Raw genomic sequence first — 21,816 nt, forward strand, 5'->3', positions numbered from 1 at the left:
AGATGGGAAGAAAGGCAGCAGGACTCTTGCTCCAACCGAGTTATGTTAGATGAAAAATCACATGAACCATGATAGTCCCCACAAAGCCACCTCATTGCACCACAGAAATCCATAATTAATCCCTGAAAATCACTGCTAGAGGATGCTGCCTGAAAATCAGCAGGATTCAAAGCAAGTTATACTTGAAGACGAACAACTCTCCAATTCCATCTCCAACTAAGAAAGACAAAAAGTCACAAAATTTCTGGCTTCAGGGTACAAATCAAACAGCAGGGAAAGGGGGAAACTCCTCTGTGGAAGCTGTATCCTACTTAGGGCACAGCTCACACCTCACACTTTCACCTAAAACAAGAGGTAAGAGGTAATTTAGGAGGCAAGCTAGCAGAATTGCTGAGCAGCTGGTCTGCTCTATAGGAACAAATGTTCTCTGGCATGTATAAGCCACTTAAGATCTGAGATTTCTTTTGTGCTAGCTTGCATGTACTTCCATTAGCTGCTTTTTCCATTCAGCAGAGGCATAGCCTTGGAGTGATCTTTAGAAGCAAAGAAATAAAAAAAAAAAGTAGATGTGCAGCACTAAAAGAAAATAAACATGACTCAGAAGCATGAGAAACACCTTCGAGCAATGGGGCTGATGCCAACCCTTTTGATACAAAAATGCTTCTTCAACAAAGCTCTCCATCTGGTCTCTGAGCTGGGGCCAAAGGCAGTGGGATGTAACACCGACTTTGTGGGTAATCTGGGAGATGAAGCAGCTCCAAGTGTGCATTTTTAAAAACGTCATTGCCAGGGCCTTGGGCTACCTGGATGCAACAGCACTGACATGATGGCATCTTCTGTGAAGCAAAGGCTCTTACACAAAGCGGTGCAACTCTTTATGAGTGGCTTCAGTGGGCACTGAAATGCAGCTCCTGGGGAGTTAAGAGTTTTGTCAATGCACTTTACCTCCTGGAGTCATCCAGGACAGGTGGGTTGTCTGACAGACTTAGCTGCTGTACTGGGTCTCTTACCCACACCCCTCATTGTTTCTAGCAATTAATTCCTTCTTAAATAATGCAGACACAGAGCACTGGAGTCTATCAAACCTTATCAGAGCCCACAGAAAGACTCCTGGTAGGATGAATGATCTTCAGGCTCCACATTCCAGTTCTGCCACATTCTCTCACAGGCATAAGCAAGCTGAAACCCTTTGGCACAGTTTGTATCTCCACTGTGCAGGACCAAGAAGGACCAGAGACAATTTTTAAAAAGTTAAGAATATTCTCTGGCAAGAGGATATTCTGCAGAAGGAGATGGTGCTACATCAAACTCTACAGACTCATCATTATTTTTGAAGGATACATATATATTTTGGTAGGACTCAGAAGTTTTTAGAGTGTGACCTGTTCCTTACTACACACTGGGGAGGGAAATGGATTTGTTCAAGCACCATCAGCAGTGCCATCCTCCTACCTGCCTCACTTCATGCTCCCAATGACTTGGGTGCTGACTATTTTCCATCTCAAAAGGCTCTCTAAACTACTCTGGCAACCCCACAAATGCTCTCTGGTCACGGCCACAGAGGTTATCAGTTGTTCTGCAGTGTGCTCCCTGGGAGATATTATCTGAGGCATAGCAACTGAAAGACAGATCAGCTTTACAGAGGCAGGTGTGATGGCATCATGGAAAAATCCTATTAAAGAAAAAGCACCTCTGAAGCTCGAGGAGGACAGGATGGAAGCGATTCATAGGCCTCTCCCTGCAGTGTGTGCTCCTTCACTCCCTCACTTGTGCTTGCACATGGAATGAGTTATGCAAACTGAGAACAGCTGCCTCACTGCTTCTGCTCACAGTCTGAAGCAACAGTTTGGGTTTCAAATGGTATTGAGTTTGCTGGATCTTTTTATTTTCCCATTTCTGTTCTAGGTTAGGCTCCCAGTAAGTAGACTAACACCTTAAAAGCAAGTCAGACATATATCACCAATGTTTTGAGCTTCTGAGGTTCAGCAGGTGCTCAAGTCTTTGGCAACCAGCAGCACAGCTAACCCCAGAGCCACAACTCCTACTCAAGAGTCCTGCAAGCACAAAACACTGCAGACTGCTTCCCTCCAGCTGGATAGCTTGTTTATCCATGACTCTCCATGTGAGAGGATACAAGAATATTTTCCAAGTGCCAAAACCCTGAAATTGCCTTGTGAAGAAGGACCTGCTATTACCCATGCACAGGAAGTAGTTTTGCTTGGCTAGTGGCAGATCCAGGAACAGAGTCAGTGTCACATATGTCAGCCTGCTGTTCCAAAGCTGCACAGTACATGTTGGTCATTTCTTTGACAAATCCCAGTTGTGTTTATTAGGCTCTGCCTCCCAATTTGTTACTAAAAGAAAGTCTGGAAAAAGCCTCTTTGGTCATTTTTCTACCCCAGTGGCATGACAGCCTCCGTTCTGAAGCACGCCAGAAATGCTTAGGCAGCCTGCAGTAATTTCACAAGGATTTGTGAGCTCCCTTGCTGAGCTGCAATTGCCTGCTCAACACTGTACCTATGTACTTGAAGAGTGTACTGCTGATTCCTGCCAGGAGGGAAAGGGTTATCAAATCTCCAAGGCTCGCTGCTATGGGTGTGGCGACATTGTCTGGATTGATCCCAACTTTCCTTGCTCCGATGATCACTCCAATCATCACCAGACCTAGAGAAGACACAGAGCAGGCATCAAAGAAAGCATTCTGCTATGTTTTGCCCCAGAGGGACGTGGGGGTCTAAGAGAAGCAAGAAGCACATTACCCACAGCAGCACCACGCAGCTGCAGGTTGGACACCCCAGGAATTTGTCCTCTTGCTTTCACCAACCTGAAGGGCATGACTCTGCCCTTATGAACTGCACCAAGGGCCCAGAGGCACACAAGCAAATTCCAGGGATCAAAGGAGATACCAGCAGGCAGCCCAAATGTAGAAGCTCCCCTCCTGAGCAGCCTAATCTTTACTGCCTTGAAGCAGGACCAGGCACGAAGCACACTCATAGATAAGCACACAGCAGGCATACATCAGCCTCCTGGTGCCATCCCCTCCTCTGGATTCCATAGCACAAAGATATTTTCCATATTAGACCAAAATTCCTCAAAGTTTGAATCACCAAGGAGCAATGAGTTTCCTTACAGGAGCCTGCATTAGCCTGTCAGCCGAGCCATCAGACTGAGCCCTCATATCCCAGAGTCTTTGGGGCTGCTTTAATTTGCACAGGGTGGATATTGATGCTGTGAGCAGCTCCAGAGCCAAGGGGTTATGGAGGTGGCCCACATCTCTTCCCTCGTACTCTGAGGTGCACCTGGAATATTGAGCTGCTTTTCAGCATTGTAGGGGAGGAGGGAAGTTTTGCTTGCCCAGGTAGGTTTAGGAGCACAAACCCCAAACCCTGATGAACATGTGGGAATTCCTCAGCTATCACATCTCTCACAGGCCTGTGGAAGAGGCACCTAGAATAAGCCCTGCCTGGCCAGGCCCCACTGCTGTGTCAGTAGCATGGGCGGCCTTGAGACAAGACATAAGACACCTCTTCAAAGTCCTTCCGTGGCTGACAGGCTGCACCTAAGGAAGCCTGAGAAATGGAGATTCCCTCTAGCTCCCCACCTCTCTGTGCCTGTCTACACAGCCCCTCCAAAGCTGAGCATGCACAGGAGCATCAGCTCTACCCCAAGAAATGCCACATGTGCACCTTCTCTGTTACAACATCCCTCATGCAAAAACACATCCTCACACAGCATGACATTTCCACAGCGGCCCTCCCAGACACCCACGCTCCCCTCCCCACAGCACAGCTCATGCTGCTTCTCTCCCTGGCCATAAAAATAGCAGCTTCCCATCGTGCACACCCACACACAGGCTGTCTGTGACCGTGTCCAGGGAAAAAACCTAATGTCAGCAGCAAACCTGAGACAGTACAGCAGCAAAGCCTCTCTGCACCACACCAAGCAGGGAGATTGTAGGGAAGGGTAATGAAAGCTGAGCTGCTGCTTTTTAACAACTGCCTCATCCCACGTTTTTCATCAAAGGCATCTACAATCACCCTCTGACTCCAGCTTCGGGATATGCACTTGTTCTAACTTGTCCTTTTCATTTAGAAAACTTGCTGTATCCGATGTGCCAGCTGCCTCTATTCGGGGTACCATGCTGCCCTCGTATGGCAGCCCTACAAACTGGAGATCTTCAGGCCGCTCAGAACAGCTCCTGCTGTCCAGCCCGTGAGTTCCCCTGGAAGAGGAAGAGCCAGGGGAGAGGATTGCCTGGTTCCCAGCTCACAGCAGGTAAAACACAGCGCTGGCCACAACCCCACTCAGGGTATGAGGTGACCCAAGTCTATCTCGAGCGTGGTCTGGATTTGTCTGCTAACAGACCCTCCATTTCCTGGGTGACATTATTTCACCCTCTCCTGGGAAAGGGCCAGTGTAGATGGCACATGGGGCACCCAAGGGACACGAAGTGGGGGGAGTGTGTGTACACCCATGCACAGTGTGTGGCATTTTTCATGTGATTTGATTGCTGCCTGTGGATGCTGAGAGCCCAGTGAACAACAGATGATGGGGGAAGAGAAGCAAAGGCAGGATGCAGAGAGGATGAAAGCAGCAGACACAGCTCCCTGCATCCCTCCTTCCTCTGCCAGACCAGAGGGATGCCAGCTGGGCCTCCCTGGTGGCAGGGACAGTTCATTCCCCACCTGAGTGCTGCACGTTTGATCTGAGGAAGCAGAGCCACTCACCGAGGGAAAGTGCAGCTATGAAGGCCGTGGTCACGCTGCTGGCACACAGCACAGCAGCCTGGCTCAGCTCCACAGAGCCCTTGGAGATGGCTCCCAGGATCACAGCAGCAACAGCAGCCAGAAGTCCCACCACAGTGGCCTGGACCTGGGGACCAAAGGACAGCTGGTGAGCACTCGCCCACATCTGCTCCCTGGGAGCCCTGGCTCCACACGACTGCAGCACTGCCACACAGCTTGGAGGGCAAAGCCTGGCACAGATGCTGATTGTTTATGTATTTAAACAGCATCCCTGCAAGGCTCCACTGGATCAAAAAACAAATCCTGACAAAGTTTGGAGAAAAACTCTGTGGGCCTGCAAAGGGCAGATAACACTTCAGCACAGGACATCATCAGCAAAGGAATAGCCCTGGTCAACACAAAACTGGGCTCCCCATCAGCACTGCACTCCTAGGAGCTGTGGAGGGAGATAAGGGAAAGCATACAGACCCATGTCACAAGCCCTGTGGTCTTGCCATGTCCAAACTCTAGGCTGGTTCCTGGATTTTAACAAGCAGAAGGACCTACAAGAGGCATTTTCTCCCATCTCTTCCCTCCTGCCCAAGGCTGATTCCTAAACACTGCCAGTAAATGACAGGCTTTATCCAGGGGCTGCTGTGAAACAGGGATTGTGCCACAGCTCCTGCTGCAAAAGGAGTTCTATTATTTCAGTTTGTCCACAAAGGCAATGAATGTCTAGATGTGTTTTACAGCTAAACTACAAGCTCTGGGGCCACACAGAGCTTTACTGGAGGTCAAGTCCTGGCTCTGCTTGACTGTGTTGAGGATACCTGCCCCAAATCACCAGCTCTGCATTCAGCACTGCTGGAACAGATGCTGCTGGTTTGCAGCATAGCAAGAGAAAAGGGACTTTTTCATCTCCCAGCTGAAGTGACTTACCTGGATAAGGGCTAAATTGCAGGTGGCCATTTTCCATTGCTTCTGAGCATCATCCATCTGTCCAGTGTTAGCCTAGGAGTCAAGAGAGACATCCTGTAAAGCTGTTTCTGTGCTACAGGTGGCTGCTGAAGGCAGCTTCACCTGGTCCCTGGGGGAAAGGGGCTGTCAGAGAGATGCACATGAAGGTCACCATCTCCCAGCCTTCCCTGCACTTCCCTCTTGACACTTCTCCACCATGCCCCAGCCCAGTGTCCCAGGGGCATCAGAGGCTCACACTGGAGGTGCAGAGGTGTTGCAGGGCACCCAGCTAAAGGTGGAGTGGGCATATCCACCACGTCCCACACATAGAAAAAGCTGAACAAATTAAACCATTTTTTGTCCTTTGTTCCCCCTAAATTGCTCTGGTAAGCTACAGTTTCTCCTGAGGCACAATAAAAAGAGGCCAAAGTAAATGAAATTGCTTAGGGAGATAGAAGAGATCAAATACAGAGTAGCAAAAGCTGCTGCAGGTTCCAAGAAGCCTCGGTCTGCTCCCCGTGAAGTAGGATTGCTGGGAAGCCCTCAAGGATCAATACCCACAGAAAAGCAATCCAGTACTGCAGCTGACAGCTGTGGAGCCCTGGCTTTGTCTCCTTCATGTGTCACAGGGCCCCAAATATCAGCAAGTGGCCACTCAGGGATTAATTCACCTTCAAAGTGCAGATGGAAATTCTCTGTTCCAGTTAAAAAACGAGGGCAAACACATTATTTTAATGCTGACACCCCACTATTTTCTATTTAGCAGAAAAGGGCATCTCTCATACAGTGTGATTATATAAATGAAGAATCTCCTGATGTCCCTTGTTAATCACCCCCCTCCCCACACCCCCACCAGCTTGTTAACACTCACAGCAGTGGAGAGCCTGGATGCCAGAGTCATCTCCAGATTACCCTTCAGGCCAACCAAGGCAGGAACCAGGATAAACACTTCTGTAATTGTCCGAAACACATCCCAGTGCTGGAAGAAAACAAAGGCAACGACCTCAGTTTGTGATGCTGACCAGTCCAATGCTGTTGCACCCCAGGGCAGCAGGTTCTTGGCTCACCACCTCCAGGTATCCTGTGCACATGGGGGCAGATGCTGCCCTGATGCATTTTGTGGTTTGCATTTTGGGAGTGAAGGAAGGAATTTTCAGTTTGCAGTATTCTTTTTCCACCTCATGCACAACAAAGCACTGCCCTAACAAGGAAAGATTTTTCTTTCTGGGGTCAACAGAAGATTTTGGAAACCCACAAATTAAAATGTGCCTTTAGCATTAGCTAAGAACAACACGGAAAATAATTAAGGTTCACAAGCCAAACAAAATAGAGCATGTTCTCTATCCTTTGCACTGACACTAGATACAGGAACCTCTATTGCTAACCAAACTCATAAGAACAAAAACAAAGATCTGGAAAATGATCTAACAACAAGAAGTTGTGTCTGTCTTTTCTCACCAAACTTGTAGTCAAGCATCTAAGACTCATGGTGGGAGGGAATGAGATTTCTGCATCTCTTCTCCACAGGCAGCTCCTAAATCTTCTTGTTACCAAGTACATTCCCAGTACAGCTGGAAAAAGGTTTTGAATTAAGATATCTCATAAGACAAACTGCTCGGCCAATATCTTGACTGTTGTTGCTCCTCTGAAGCTGAACTGTATAAAGCTGTTGAATCAGCTGCAACACCAGAGACAATCTGAAAACTTAAGAAACTTTTTTGACTGACATGTCTTCTCTAATTTCTGTTCCATACAGTGCCTTGTAATATAATTAATTCCTCTTCTGTGCTTTCAAGGGTGTTGGCAAAGTCCTGCTGTAGCCAGAGAGCTTTAAATCAGGATGAGATCACAGAATGGGGCAGCTCAGCATGAAGGAAAAGTAATGAGCCCAACATCTAAGAGCAGAATACAAGGAAAAAAGGGTGGCTGTAATGAGTCAGGTCAAAGGTCCATCTAACCCATCCTTAGCTCTGCCAATAATCAAATTTGGGTGTATAAAACAAGAATCTACAAAAATGACAAGTCAATGGGATAATTCTCCTGTGTATTTTCCAGACTATGACTATCTGCCACAGGGTACTGAGCTGGTGAGTGTTTTCTGCACACTTACCAGTGTTGAAAGCATTTCTCTTTCAGGTCCCCATCCAAACTCCCCCCTCCAACCCATGTGCCATCCTGTGGCAAAAATTTCCATAGTTTAGCTACACACCATGTGAAGAATCAATTTGTTCCTCACTTCCAATCTGTCACTGGCTAGTACCCATGGTGGTCCTGAATCCTGGCACTAGAGGACAAAACAGACCACACATCCCTACCCACCTTCTCCACATCCACTGGGATTCTATAAACCTGAATATCCAGGCAGTTGGACAGACTCAATAAATGTTGACACATTCAGCTGCCAGCCTGTTAGGAAATATATACGGGGTGTAACAGCTCGGTGTTTTTCTCTGGCTGTGCCATGGGAAGCTGTGGGAAGCTGTGGGAAGGTGGTGGTGTCTGTCTGCTGGGAAGACCTCACAGCTTCCTTCTCAGTCAGGATGAATGAAATTGGAGCTGAGCCAGTCCTGAGCACGTTGTGGGAGGCACCTCTCAGAAGTGCAGATAACAGGCAAAACATTATTATCAATATAAAAAAGGCACTTTTCCTGGCAGTGGTGACCTGGAAAAAGGCACGTTTGAAAATGTTAAAGGTACGTTACTGTTGTGTAAACAACCAACAACACTACAACAGTCCCCTCATTTGACACACTGCAGTTTTGTTTAAATTTGTTAACATGGAACTTAAATACCTGAGAAAAGCTAGGGGCGGACATCTTTTTTAAAGATTCATATCCTCCTCTCTCCTCTCTCTTTAATTAAGAATAAAGATCCAAACATATCTTTGACACTTTCAAAAGAAAGAGGAGAAAAAACAGACTTTGTAGTCACAAGGTAAAAACCCCCAGTCATTTAAAGCACAGAGGCGTGCAGAAATTCATACTTAAGACCTTGCATATTTTGCACATAAAAAGACATAAATGGAAAGCAACAGGAAAACTCGACTGTTTGTATTTTCTGTGCACTCCACCTTCAGGAAAAATGACTTTGGTATATCTAGGTAAGCTCCAATCCTTGTGACATAATAGATTTTGCAGGCCTCAAGCCATCATAACTGAAGTTTCAGCATATGAGGTATGATTTTTTGGGACTCTGCCTTACATATAATTACACCTAAAAGCTCTGAACAATTAATAATCACACAACTGTGCTAATAAAAAAAGCTGACTTAATTGCCTCTATTTGAGTCTCATTAGTGACTCATCACGAGCCCAAGGACAGATTCATAATGATTTATACCACAGCATCCAGGACTCCACTGTGTTAGTGACTGCAGAAATACTCAATAAACAGATGATGCCTGTGCCATCAACTTGCAGGACTGTCAGCTGGAGGAGTGGGTGAGTGGGGCAATTTGGAGCCATGCAGGCAAGGAATGACCTGAATGAAGACATCTGAACAAAGTCTAGGAAATGTCTCTGTCCTTTGAGACAAAAACTGGCCTCAAAGGAACAAAAACATTCCATGCAGCATTGCAAACCCACACAGGGTGACACAGAGCCAGAAAGAGACTCCTTGCCACTTCACATTTTCATACTGGAGTTTCAGCCCTAAAACTCAGCTCTGAGGAAGGTGATCTACCCATGGTGGCTGGATCTGCTTGTGGGGTCCCTCAGACAGGTCATGATGGATGCACTGAGCCAGCTTCCCCAGCTGCAGTGCTTTAATCCTGCTCCTCACCCTGTCCTCACAGACCCACACACGACCTGTTACCTCCCCAGGACATCCATCTCCCATGGCAGCAGCTCAGAAGCCTCAGAGGTTTTCCATTGCTCCGAACAAGTCAACAGAAAGAACAAAACATACTGGAGTACAAAATGCAAGCCAATTCAAAATCCTTTTCAAAGCTGATCATCTCATGGGCTTTTGTGAACAAAGGACAGAGATATCTTATGTCTGTGACTTTTATTTGGACTGTGTCCCACTCCAGTGGCGTGGAAAAGGAAAGTGAAAGGGAAGCTTTCCTCCTGGATTCTCTGCTTTGAAATCTGATCATCCAGCTTCAATCTGATTCTTCACTTTACTGTAAAAGAGTGGGCCAAACACTGGCAAGGCCCTTCAAGGTCTCCAGCAACACCAGCCAGCCCAAAATCCAGATGGATCAGCTGGCCAGGGATCACTGGAGCAGAGGCAGAAAAAGAGTCCAGAAGAAAAAAACCTGTGCCATGCTATCAGCCCTGCAGAGAGGCTGCATCACCTGCACACACAGAAAGAGAAAATGGCAAACATCTACTTCTTTGGGCATCCATTTCCTACAGCATGGGAGAGCCAGGTTTGAGCCTTAGAGTCAACTGGGCTAGATAAATCTCTTTTGTTTATTTTTCTTTTAAACAGTAACATGAACAGTTCTTGGTTTCATCCCAGGGCAGATCAGAAACTGCTAAAATCCTTAGAAGTTTGATAAGATATGAATGAGCAAATTCCACTTTGTTCTCTTTACAGCAATATGAGCACTGCAAAAGACAGCATCAGCTGGACTCACAACACAGAACCGAGTTATTTCAAGATATTTTGTATGTAATAAAAGAAGGGCAGCAGGATTAAACTCAGTATTATCTATGCTCTAGATACCATCCTTAAGCTTGCCCATATATCTCCCTGTCCAAGGCAGACACAGTTTCCTAAGAATGTTTTGCAGTCACTACAAATAGGGCAAAACATTCCTCAGCCAGACAAAGCACTAGAAAACGGGCAAATCACAGACTCCTGGACTTGAAAAACCTGTAGTTTCAGAATGTGAGCCCTCATGACTGGCAATATGAGTCTTATGGGACCTGGCCTCAAGCAAACAAACTTAGTGTCAGGTTTTAGTTGGACAGGACTGTTTCTAGCTCTCACACTTGCAGGGAGTTGAAAATAAACAGCTCAAAGACAAAAAAGCACAGAAGAATATCCCAAACTTTTAAAGGCTAAGATCTCTTCACTTTCCCAGCTACTGGTTTTGTTTTTAGCTATGTGGTTGTTGATAGCATGGCAGCTCAGCTCACTAACATCTCTCCTGTGCCAGTTGTGACTCTCAATGCACTGGGCTTCCTCCTCTGGGAGCTGAACTCACGGGCTGATGGCTTCTATTTCAACACAGTTCACCAGAAAATACACTTCCTTTGGTTGTGCTTCATGCCTGACTCCATTTCTAGAGTCTAGTGAGCAAATACACAAACTAGATTGCACATTGTTATTTAAAGGACAGGTGCAATGCACACATACATGGCTTGTGGTTTCCATCAGTTTGGATACAGTTACATTTTTGAACACAGCCCAGTTCTTAACAAGCGAATTGATTCCTTCCAGACAAAGACCTATTCACTCCAAGGTACAGAGTGGGTATGTTCTGTCTTTCTCCTTGTCTGAGACAACTGCTAACTATTAGCATAACATCTTGGGTAGTTTGAGAACTTCTGTAATGCTGCAAGACAGGTCTGTGCCTAAGCACAGCACAAGGTGGAGATGACAAACACAGCACACAACAGCCTGTGCCACTCCAGTTAACCCTTCTTTGATATTCCTTGTGTTCCCTTTAATTCAACTTCTCTGCCTTCTTTGTTTCTTCCAGTGCAAGAAAAAAACAAGCAAGGTATTGTCTTTCCAAACATTCAAGTATCCATATTTAGCTCCTCCTGTGGTATTAATGCCAGAGAATCCAATGTACTCCAGTGAGCTCAGAGTGCAGGATATATCCTTGGGAAACTCTGCCAGCCTTTTGATTTGTAAATCCACCGGCATGAGATGCCCAAACTAGATCAAATTTTACATTTCTATTTGTGCCACTGGTACAAAGGAAAGACGGATGGGATAGATCCTGGTTGTGGGCACAATGGTGTAAATGCAGCAGCACTTCCTGGAAGTCAGTGGAAGTTATTCAATTTAGAATTCCCACCTCAGAAACTGCCCAAGAAGCACACAGTTTGTAGGCAATGCTAATCATCTTATGGTGGCATGCCTCTCATCACAGTACCTAAATGCTTTCTAGACCAAAGATTACATTAAGTTGTTTCCAAAGAACTGAAAGCATGAACTTGCCTCTAAGTAAAACAGGTAGTTAGTAACAACCCTGACCTAGATCTCCTTATCAGCAATTTTTGAAGGAAAGAAATGCTATCATGCAACTGGGGAATATGCTGCAGTCTGATCCAGCTGCTTCACAGCAGTCCTTACCAAAGTGTTTAGCTCAATACAGAAAAGGGAGCAGCCAGTCTAATGCACCCAGCACAGTGTTAGGCAGCCAGTCTGAAAACCACAATCCCACATTATAAGGAGCCCAGCTACTGATCTAAAGGAGATGGATAGTGTCCTTCTAGCACAGCAAAAGCCTACAGCCACACTACTGACTGGCTTCTAGGACTGCACTCATTAAAAACAAACAAGCACAAATACTCAAGGTCAGAGCCTTAGCCCACCCTCTCACCACAAGTTGCCTAATCACAGGTACCTACTTGAACAACATCCATCAAGAGGCCAGCAGCTACCATTCCCAAGCCAGCCAGAAGGAACGGCACAAAAATCTGGGAGGCAATGGAGAATGAAGTCTCTGGGAGAAATCCACTGGCTGACCTGGTCAACTTGCAGGTGAAACCTCTCAGCTTCTTGCCATGGAAGCACAGTTCCAACTGTAACTGGGTGACCACCATGGTCACACACTGTTACCCCATGCTCGGCAGGAAAATGGAGGGAGATCAGGACATCAGACAGATCCTCCTTGTAGCTCTCTCCAAAGTCAGAAGGAATGTTTTTCCTCAAACTACAGCAACGATGCCAAATTGCTTTAGTTTCTTCTCCTCCGAGGAGCACGTCCAGATGATTGCAGCAAGGGTATCCTCCAAAATTGGTTCAGCTGGGTTGAGCCCAGGTGGCAGCAAACTTGATGGACACAACTTCTCTGATTTATGTCCAGGGGGGAATTAAAAAAGAGAAGAGAAGATTGCAGAGATGTCTGTGGATGAATAGAAATGAGCCCACACCCCATTCAGCTCCCACCACTTCGGTAAAAACCAGTAAGACCTGCTCAGGCTACAGCACTGAAAGAGTGACAGGTCATACAAGAATCCCTCAGCATGCTCAAACACACTGGTGTCCTTTCTCCTCGGGTTACACTTCTTGTCAGAGCACGGCGTGCGTCTGATACGATGGTTTAATGTGTAAGCCTGCTGCAAACCAGCCCAGCTCCCTCGCTCCCACCGCAAGCACTGCTGAACTTTCCTCACTGTCCCGAGGCCGAGGAGGTGGGGAGTTACCGACCACGATCCATTCTGCACTTCTCCAAGGTGAAGAAAGGTCAAGGAAAGCACGAGCCCGCGTTTCTCTCAGCTGACGGCATTACGCAGGTCTCAGCCCCGGGCAGGTGACACAGCTGAGCCGGCTGCTGACACAAGATCTGCCCTTCTAGACCCCGGCCCCTCGTGTCCGCTCCATGGGCTCCGCGGGACAGAACAATCGGGCGATGCCAGCTGTACCTCTGAATGACTGCCTCTCAGGGGGAAAAAGGTTCCGAGAGCCAGCCAATAAGCTTCAAAAGCGAACACCCTTATCTGCTGTCATCACTTCAACTTTCTGCTAGTTTGCAAAGGCCAAGATAAGAGTCATAGCCGGAGCCTATTTAAGGTAGCTCCATAATCTCTGTGCACTACAGGCAAGGGAGAGAAAGGGCACTCTGTGAGCTGGTCTCCCTTCCTGCTCTGAAGTGAAACACGCTGCTCCTGCATGCTCCCGGGAAGGCACTGCCTTTGAGAGGGGGTCTCACCCCAGAGGCTTCATGGTTAAGCAGCTGATACAAGGTCAAAAAACAGAGCTACACCACAGCTATATACGGCCAAAAAAAAATTGTTTCCTGCTCCGTAAAGGCTTCAGCTCAAAGTCAAGGATGTAGGGAAAAGAGTCGTGGTATTTTGCTGGGGCTCCTTTCTAATAATTAAGCTGGGCAGACTAATTGAATCAGAGGGTCAAAAATCTCTAAAAAACCACCATTTAGGACGGATCAAACCCTTCCCTCACACCCTCTGCAGAGAGAAATATGGCTTGTGGACTCTGTCCTTGTGACAGGGTCCCCAGCATTGTGGGGGAGTTGGAGAGAACGTGATGTGCTCGCAGCTAAATAGGGAACTGAGGAAGCTCTCAGCCATTCAGACAGTGTTTCTTTGGTCTGAATTCACACAAACCAAAGCCCGGAGCCTAACAGGCTGAGGTGACAGCAGATCTCCCTGGAAGCATGGCAGGGTGGAAAACAAACCCAGGCTACAGAGGCTCTGTCCTTCGCTGCTTTCTAGGCTGTTATTTTGGTACAGCCCCTAAAACCTTCTCCACTCCCAGCTGCCTTGGTGTGTACATGTGTCTCCACCACCTAACAATGGCCCAGTGAGCTGAAAGCTAACAGGAGAGTACATTTAAGCTAATCTAACTGGGAAAAGGTCCCACAATAGCTGGAAGAGGGGGGGTTAATAAAAATCCTGTAATAAGCACACATGACCCAACCACTTTATACCAGCTGGGAATAGAGAAATGACAGTATGAAGGCCCAGTTCTGGTTAGTCATTCACAGAGGCTTCAACGAAATAAAAGACAATTTCTGGACAACTACCATAGGTTTTCAAGTTCAAATAATGTGCCTACCTGGTCCCATACGTCACTGTATCAGCTAACTGGGTTGATGACAGGCAGAAACATTAATGTAAAGGAAATATCAATGAGCCTAAATGACTCAAATGACATTAAAAAACACAGCAGCAACACATCCTGTACTAAACGTCAGCCTGACAGGGTTTATGAGTTTATCACGCTCCATCTCTCTCCTTCTAAGCAGGCACCATAAAAAGCCCTCAACCGATAAATCAGTATGCAGAGAAGGTAGTTGGTTCAGGTGACTCATGTGTGTACATTGGGTCCTTTTATTATGCATTTAAGGAGCCTCTGATAAAGAGCTACACCATATTTGTGAGCAGGGAGATGCATCACATTTTCCTGGCAAATAAATATACCTTATTTGTCCAGAAAAGACACAGCAGGTTTGAGAAGAAAGACAGCATTGCTCAACAGTGGGAAAAAGATTGTAACTAGCTAGTGAAAAAATGAAAAAAAAATCCCCAACAGCTCACAGCTGTACCACTCAAGATGGTAAAACCTGGGGAGGTGCACTGCTGCCCTTCTCTGCACACAGATACACCCAATCCCCATGCTGCCAACCACTCAACGAGTAGCATTGTCCTGGAGGAGCCAAAGCAGAAACAGACTCTTTGGTGAGTCCTGACCCTGATCTGGGGCCTCCATCCACTGGCACAGTACAAAAAACAGAACGGAAAGATGGCAAGTGTCTGAGAGCACATTTTCATATGTACCTTATCATCCCTGCAAAGAAGAGACAGAAATGCCCGTGCATGCTCTCACAACATGGCAGTGTGAGCAACAGGCAGCTCTATTCCAACACCACGGACTCACAGGAGGACAATGACTTTTGGGGACTGCACGTCCCACTTGCTCGAGCACTACTACTCCTGACTGAGCCCTCTGTCACATCAAGCAGTGTATTTTTGTTTCTAACCTTGCTCTTCTCTTCCCCACTTTAGGAAAGTGCAGAGAAGAGAACTTGTGTGGAGAGAAGGAAAGCAGGCAGATGGAGAGTGCCTGGGGCTCCAGGACTCTCAGGGACCCACTGTTGTTCCACAGAAACAGCAGCAGCAGCAGCCAGGCAAAGGCCAGGAAGGAAGGGCAGCAGCAAGTCCATGATGAGATGTGCTCAAGCAGTCCATGGTCATGCACAAACAGCTGCTGTGCTAATTGCCAGAAGCCACGTTTCCTATGAGATGTTGCATGGGTTGATTTCCCATACTTTAAGCACTAATATGATAGCTTTTAGTGAGCTCTTTATTTCGAAAAACAGAAACCAGACTTCTGCAGTTTCAGAGGAGAATGAGGTTTGCCTCACATTTTGTTCATATTAGTGGCTCAGTTCTTCCTAGAAAAAAAAACTCCCAGGGAAGAAACATTGAAAGAAAAGTCCTCCTCCAACATCGTAAACCCATCTGCAATCCATTTCACACTTTAATCACTCACAGTAGGAAAAAACATTCATTTAATGTCAGAGATCCATAGGAACAGGCAGGTCTAAAAAGTCTAAAAAATAAAAATGGAAGTAGCTGCTCAGTGTTCAAGACTCTTGGGAATAATGTCTAAGGACACAAAAAGTGGTTTGACACTGTGTTCTCGATTTGCCTGGTGTTCTGTGACCTGACTAGACATTCTGCTGGGTACCAAGTACATGCTAAGGTCAGTTAAGGATACTGTGTCACTCCTAAGCCTTTACAGCTCTTCTAGCTCAGGGAGATCAGCCCTGGGTTAATGACAAAGGAACACAGCTCCAGATTTGTGAAAGGTGTCAATGTAAGCACAGTAGTTTCAGTGTCACTGTATCAGATAGGTCAGGGTAGTTTGACCTCACAGCTAGTTAGTCAAATAACAAGGTTAACAAAGAGGCATGCAGTGAGAGTAACCCGGAGTGCAGAGGCACGGCAATTTATAATCTGGAAATTAACTGCAGCTTTAAACTGTCTAAAATTAGGTGCTGACAACTGACTTAAAGGTCTGTATTGCTGCAGCATAGGAGGAAAGATCCCTGACCATCACAGAGTCAGAAATGGGACTTAAAGGATACAAGTCATCAGCTGTGAGGCCTTATAAAAGGATGTGGTGCACAGGCAGGGTTGAGCTGCTGTATGAAGTGTTAACAGTGCTGGACGCCTTGTGCAAGGAAGCAGAGGATGCAGGGCTGTCCAGAGCTACATCCGTGAGTGGTATCTCCACTCCATCTGCTGCAGGACAGCACTGTGCCACCCCAGCCTTGGGGCTGCACTCACCCACCCTCTTCCCAGGACCAAAGGGAGATCTCTGCACAGGACTGCATGCTCCTAATCATCCTTCAGGTACTCTTTAGTACGTTCTCTTTTTTATCCAGAGGAGGAAAGGTGCCAGAAAAGCACCACAGGTTGTCTCTTGAGAGCTGCACAGTGCATAATAGCTGACTTTGAGGGACATGCTGTCATAGGAAACTGCTGCAAATCCTCCCTTACTATGCCATTCCCAGAGCAAATCCCCTGCCTCTGAAGGAAAGTCCCCCAATTATCCCATAGCGGGTATGTCAGATGAGTTTCTTTCCCTTACCTGAACATAATCCAAAACCATGCCTGCCAAGACCATGCCAAGCCCAGCTAGGAGGTATGGCAAGAGCACTTGCAGGCAAATTGAGATGGCTGACTCTTCCTGTGACTTTGCCATGGCCGCTTTCTCCTCAGCCAGCAGCTTCTGCTGTGCATGCAGAGAGACATCCTCTGCTTCCTGGCTGCCAAGTCGTCTCTCTCTGTGTTTACCCTTGCTCTTTCCTTTGTGCCTGGATCGCTCTCCATTCCTAGACCTTCCCTCTTTTCTCCTCTGCCGAACTTCCTCACCTTTCATGGTGGCTTTCTTGAATCACAGTTTTTCTGAAAAACGAAGTCAGAAACAATGAGATAACAAAAAGAAGTATCAGGTAGGTGAGAGACAGGAAATCCTTTGGCTCTTTGTGCACTCCATTAACCTGACAGCAAACTACCACCTACTCCCCAAACCCAAGATGCTCTGCTGGCCCAAATACTAGTACTTAGTTTACCTTCAACTTTGTACACTGTCAAACCAATCTCCCTTTCTGTAGTTGCACCTCTTCCTAGGCCTGTGTTCACACTGCAGTGCTTGCTGTGCATCCGGGCTCTTCCCCTGAGAACACTTAGAAGAATGAAGAAGGTGCTGCACATGGCCTGAACTCTTGACCCACCAGCTCTCACACTGGGAGTCACACGAACTTATGAGCCCAGAAGAATCCAACCCTTTTCAGGACCTGACCCCCAGCCAATAAATGGGAGCAGTTGACTTCCTTATATCCTAGCATCCCACAGTCCAGCAAAGGACTGACATCCAGGTGTGTGCTATGCATACTACCTAGCACAGCTGTCCACCTCTCCTCAATAACAAAACAGTTCTTTGATCTTCATGCTAATCCGGATACTTTTCCTTCCTTTTGTGCCTTACTTGACCCGCATGCACTACATGACTCATCTATCTGCAAGGAAGTTGCCATGACCCCACAACATCTTTTAAGAAAAAACAGACATGCAAAGCTCTCACCAGTAGTCCTTTTGCTGCCATCAGATCTCATTTCTTGATAGAACTGCCATTCATACTGCCTGTCCCACTGCTGGCCCAGGCAGTGCCCCAAGTCTTTCACCCATCACCTCCTGCCAGCCTTCAGTTGGATCAGCCTCTGCCAGATGTTCTCTGATGCTCTCATTTTCAGGATGGACCCCTAACACCCCGAGGCCCTGCGCTACCCCACGTAGGACCAATCCTCTTCTTGCCCAACATCTGGGGAGCAGAGGAAACAGCTGGGAGGCCCCAGTCACGGCTGGGGAGGGGTGGGAGGAAGGATGGGCAAGACAAAGTCCCGCTCTGCGGGCGGAGGAAACGCGGCCCCGTCCCCGCGCGGCGCTTACCGGCTCCGTGCGCTGCCCGTGCCGGGGCTGTCCCCGCGGGCCCGCGGGCGCGGCCGGGGCGATGCGAGCGCGGGAGGCTCCCGCCACATCTGGGCGCGGCGGGGGCGGCTCGGCGCCCGCCCTGCGCGGCGGCCGCGGGTTCGAGCCCGGCCCCCGCCCGCGGAGGCGGAGGCGGCGCCGTGAGTGGCAGTCGCCGGTCCTGCCCCGGCGCCGTGCCCGCACCGCGGCCGCCGCACGCCCCGCCACGCCGGCAGCAGCCTCGGCCCCCTCCCGGTGCCCCCCGGCCACAGCGGGGGCAGTCCCAGCAAGGACGGGTCCCACTCGGGGGACAGCCCCCGGGACGGCGGCGCTCGGGGGCCCGGAGCGTCCCCCGCTCTCCCGCCCCGCTCTCGGAGCCCGTGGAAAATGGTAGGGGAAGGGTGACAGCTTCCAGCGTGGGCAGCGTAAACAGGAGGCTGCAATTAAGAGCTGCGGAAAGACGTTTCCTCTGTTTGGGTTTGTCGGGATATTTTTTGTTGGGGCTTTTTTCCCTCCTCATTTTGGCATTTGCAAGAGCTCGTGTTGCAAGCTTCCTGTGCAAAAGCCTGCCTCCACCACCGGCACAGCAGAACTCCTGTTGATTTGTTTTTTCTCCCCCTCCCGTTCTGAATCAGCGTGTTAGAAATGTGATTACAGCATCCATCACACTTAAGCACATAAATCTCATTAAGCACTGGAGTAGCCATACTCATGCAAGTCTCCTGAATCATGCAGCTCAAATTTCCAAAACAATTGAGGATATTAAATCATACCTCAGTACCAGAGCAAACTTATATCCTGCTGAAGTCTCTCAGATGTCATGCTATGCTAAAGGGCTCTTACAGATAAAATGGTGCCTCTGGCTCAAAGCAGGGCACACCAAAAGGAGTTGAAGGTTTCTGTAAGTGGCAGTAATGAAACCCTGCAGCTGCTGTGTGTCGAGGGTGCGCGGTCACTGTTGAACGTCACTCTATAAGGGCAAGGCTTTAAATTTCAGCTCACTTGGTGTAATTTTACGTCTTTACTTTGCAACCGATGCTTCCCTGAGAGTGGCAAGAAGACAGCGTCTTGGTGTCAGAAATAAGAGGTGAAGGAACGCGGGTTTAAAAAGTAACAATGTTGCCAGGACAGTTTTAGACCTGTTAAATATATTCTCCCGTCATTTTACCACTGAGCTTCAAAGAAAAATATCTGCAGAGCAAGCACAAAGTCTCCCGGGGAACTTGATTGACAAGGGCATTTTGGTAATGCTTCCAGCTCAGGAATGTAACTGTTCTGCAAGGGCTCTCACACCTGGGTCTGAGCAGCAGCCACAACGAGAGCCGCCAGCTCCCTGCCAGAGCTCACTCTGTGAGCAGAAGACCTGTTTGGCTCCTGTGCCATGACCTGATGCACCAGGCTGCAGTCCCTGGAGCATCCCCAGCGGGTATTTATTTGAGTGGGCTGCCTTTCAGCAGCGGCAGAAAGCGGCACTTTCTCGGAAGCGCCGCAGCCCTGTTTGGATAGGTCCCGGCTTTGACGTAAGGGAACGGTGGCTGGACCTTGATTGCAAACAGAGCTCCGGTGACCCTTCAGATAGGATGGCTCAGCTGCTCCTTGCAGCCTGCGAAGTGCTTGTTGGCACAAAGCTGAGCAGCCTCATGCTAAAATGTTTTATCTCCCCCCTGAGTTACAACTCACGTGTGCTGCTTTTCTCTGCTCCCTCGCAGTTGTGCAGGTAGCACCAGCAGCTGCAAGGGCATTTGAGGGCTCAATACACTCATTTCTGTTTCTCTCCACAGTGCTTTTGAAGACTGTTTTCTTCAGCAGGAAAAAAAAGAATAAGATTGGTATTCCCTTCGTCCCTTCCATGTTGCTTCACAACTGGACTTTCCTTCCAGCAATTATTCCCTCAGTCAAGAAGAGTGGAATTTTACAGCTTTTTCTGGTATTCTGTCTGAAGACATGATTTTTTTTTTTCCCTTCCCAGTTTTCTCCTATAAAATGACATTTCTTGGGTGACTAGGGACTTCTGGAGACCTTTCTCAAATATAAATCTTGATTTATGACTTCAGTTAGCCCTGGTCACAGACTTAGTTGGACTACTGGGCCATGCAAGCTCCCATGTCACCACTGGGGCTGTGTTAAGGCTGCTGGAGACTGCTCCATGGCTCATCAGGCTGCATTCCCATCATGGGACATGCCTCTGGATGCCCACCTGCTGCAGCTCAAGGATACATAAAGGAATAAGCATTCTCTAGCCTTTCTCCTCTGTGAGACAGTGTTAGCATGGCTTAAAAAAATTATTTGGAGACTTGTCCATAGACAGAAACAGGCAGTGCAAAACTGATACATGATCAATACTTTTTGCATTATAAATCTGATGGTTTAGAGACAGAAAACAGCAGGAAGAAACTTCCTGGAGGCGGTAAAGGGAGAGAAGGAGACATCTCTTCTCTTTGCTTTTCCTTTATGTAATATTTGAAGGAAAGTGAGCTTTATTGTCTGCTAGGCCAGGCCAAATAATTTCTAGATAGTTAATTTTGTTCTAATCTCCACCTTCTTCTCCTTCTGATACAAAGTTCTGGGAAGTCCAGATGTTTTGTGTGCACCAGTGACACTAAGAGAAATTATAAGTGCCATCTCCTACCTTCTTTCTCTCATCACGTCCCCTTGTCACAGGCACTCACCACTCAATTGCCATTGCCCTTGGGGCAGTTGTTAAGCCAGGCTACAACCACAGACATTCCCTCACGTTTCCTGTATGGAAATAACCCAGCAGTGTGAAGACCTGGTGTTTGTAGTGGGACACTTCTGTGTTGACTTGCAGCGCACCAGCCCTTTGTCAGACTATTCTTCGGAGGAATAAAACCAGCCTAAATCACCACACTTGCCCAGCTCTCTGATGAGAACTGTCTGTGCAGGTTCTACCACCTACTAGAATCCCAAGGGTGATATTTATGTTGCTTTCTATTGCTTGAGGCCTTCCCGCTCTCCATCTGCCATTAGATGGCAGCAATTGAACGCGAATGAGGCTCTGCAACTCCTATTTATCCCGTGGCTTCTGCAGGGATTTCAAGCTTTTCACTTCTAGGTCAATGGTTCAAATCTGGCCCAGGTCAGGAGGGGCCAGAGATCTTTATAATCCGACAGCTGCTCAGCGTCCTCTGTGAGAGCAGTTTGTGCATTTCCGCTTCTGATCCTGTGGACGAGTGCCCTTCTCATCACTGGCACTAATTGGCACCAGTGATGACAAACCAACAAAGAGGCGGAAGATGCTCCAAAGAGACTGAATTCTCCTCCCTGAACTCCATATGATTGGACAAAGGGGAGCACTCATCCCTGTGCACAAGCCTGCCCTCAGTAATGATGCCAGAAGAATGTGCTGGCCCCATTCCTCCTCTAAGCGAGTAACTGCCCAAAATTATCTCATTCCGGACAGGAGGGTGACAGTTGGGGTCTTTCAGCAGATAAAATTAATTTGTTATTAATTTGAGACATGATATTCGGAGAGAGTAGTGATGGCGCAATGA

At 47.7% G+C, this 21,816-nt stretch overlaps 1 protein-coding gene across 4 annotated transcripts in view; it reads right to left on the reverse strand.

Annotated features, from left to right (window-relative positions):
- The window catches only part of SLC41A3 (solute carrier family 41 member 3), a 36,535-nt gene extending 17,316 nt beyond the window's left edge, over positions 1-19,219 (reverse strand). The window contains exons 1-6 of one of the 4 annotated variants that reach the window (XM_082288761.1): positions 19,078-19,219; positions 16,926-17,242; positions 6,553-6,660; positions 5,664-5,735; positions 4,728-4,872; positions 2,518-2,664 (exon numbers count right to left, since the gene is read on the reverse strand). In XM_082288761.1, coding sequence (XP_082144887.1) covers positions 2,518-2,664; positions 4,728-4,872; positions 5,664-5,735; positions 6,553-6,660; positions 16,926-17,216 — 763 coding nt within the window. In that variant the 5' untranslated portion in view covers positions 17,217-17,242; positions 19,078-19,219. Of the gene's footprint in view, positions 1-2,517; positions 2,665-4,727; positions 4,873-5,663; positions 5,736-6,552; positions 6,661-12,214; positions 13,177-16,925; positions 17,243-19,077 lie in introns of those variants that run through there. The other 3 variants (XM_082288764.1, XM_082288763.1, XM_082288762.1) reach the window with 3 other exon arrangements.
- Between the last annotated feature and the right edge of the window lie 2,597 nt (positions 19,220-21,816).

Source organism: Coloeus monedula, assembly GCF_965178545.1.
Source record: "Coloeus monedula genome assembly, chromosome: 11".
Classification (NCBI taxonomy): Eukaryota; Metazoa; Chordata; class Aves; order Passeriformes; family Corvidae; genus Coloeus; species Coloeus monedula.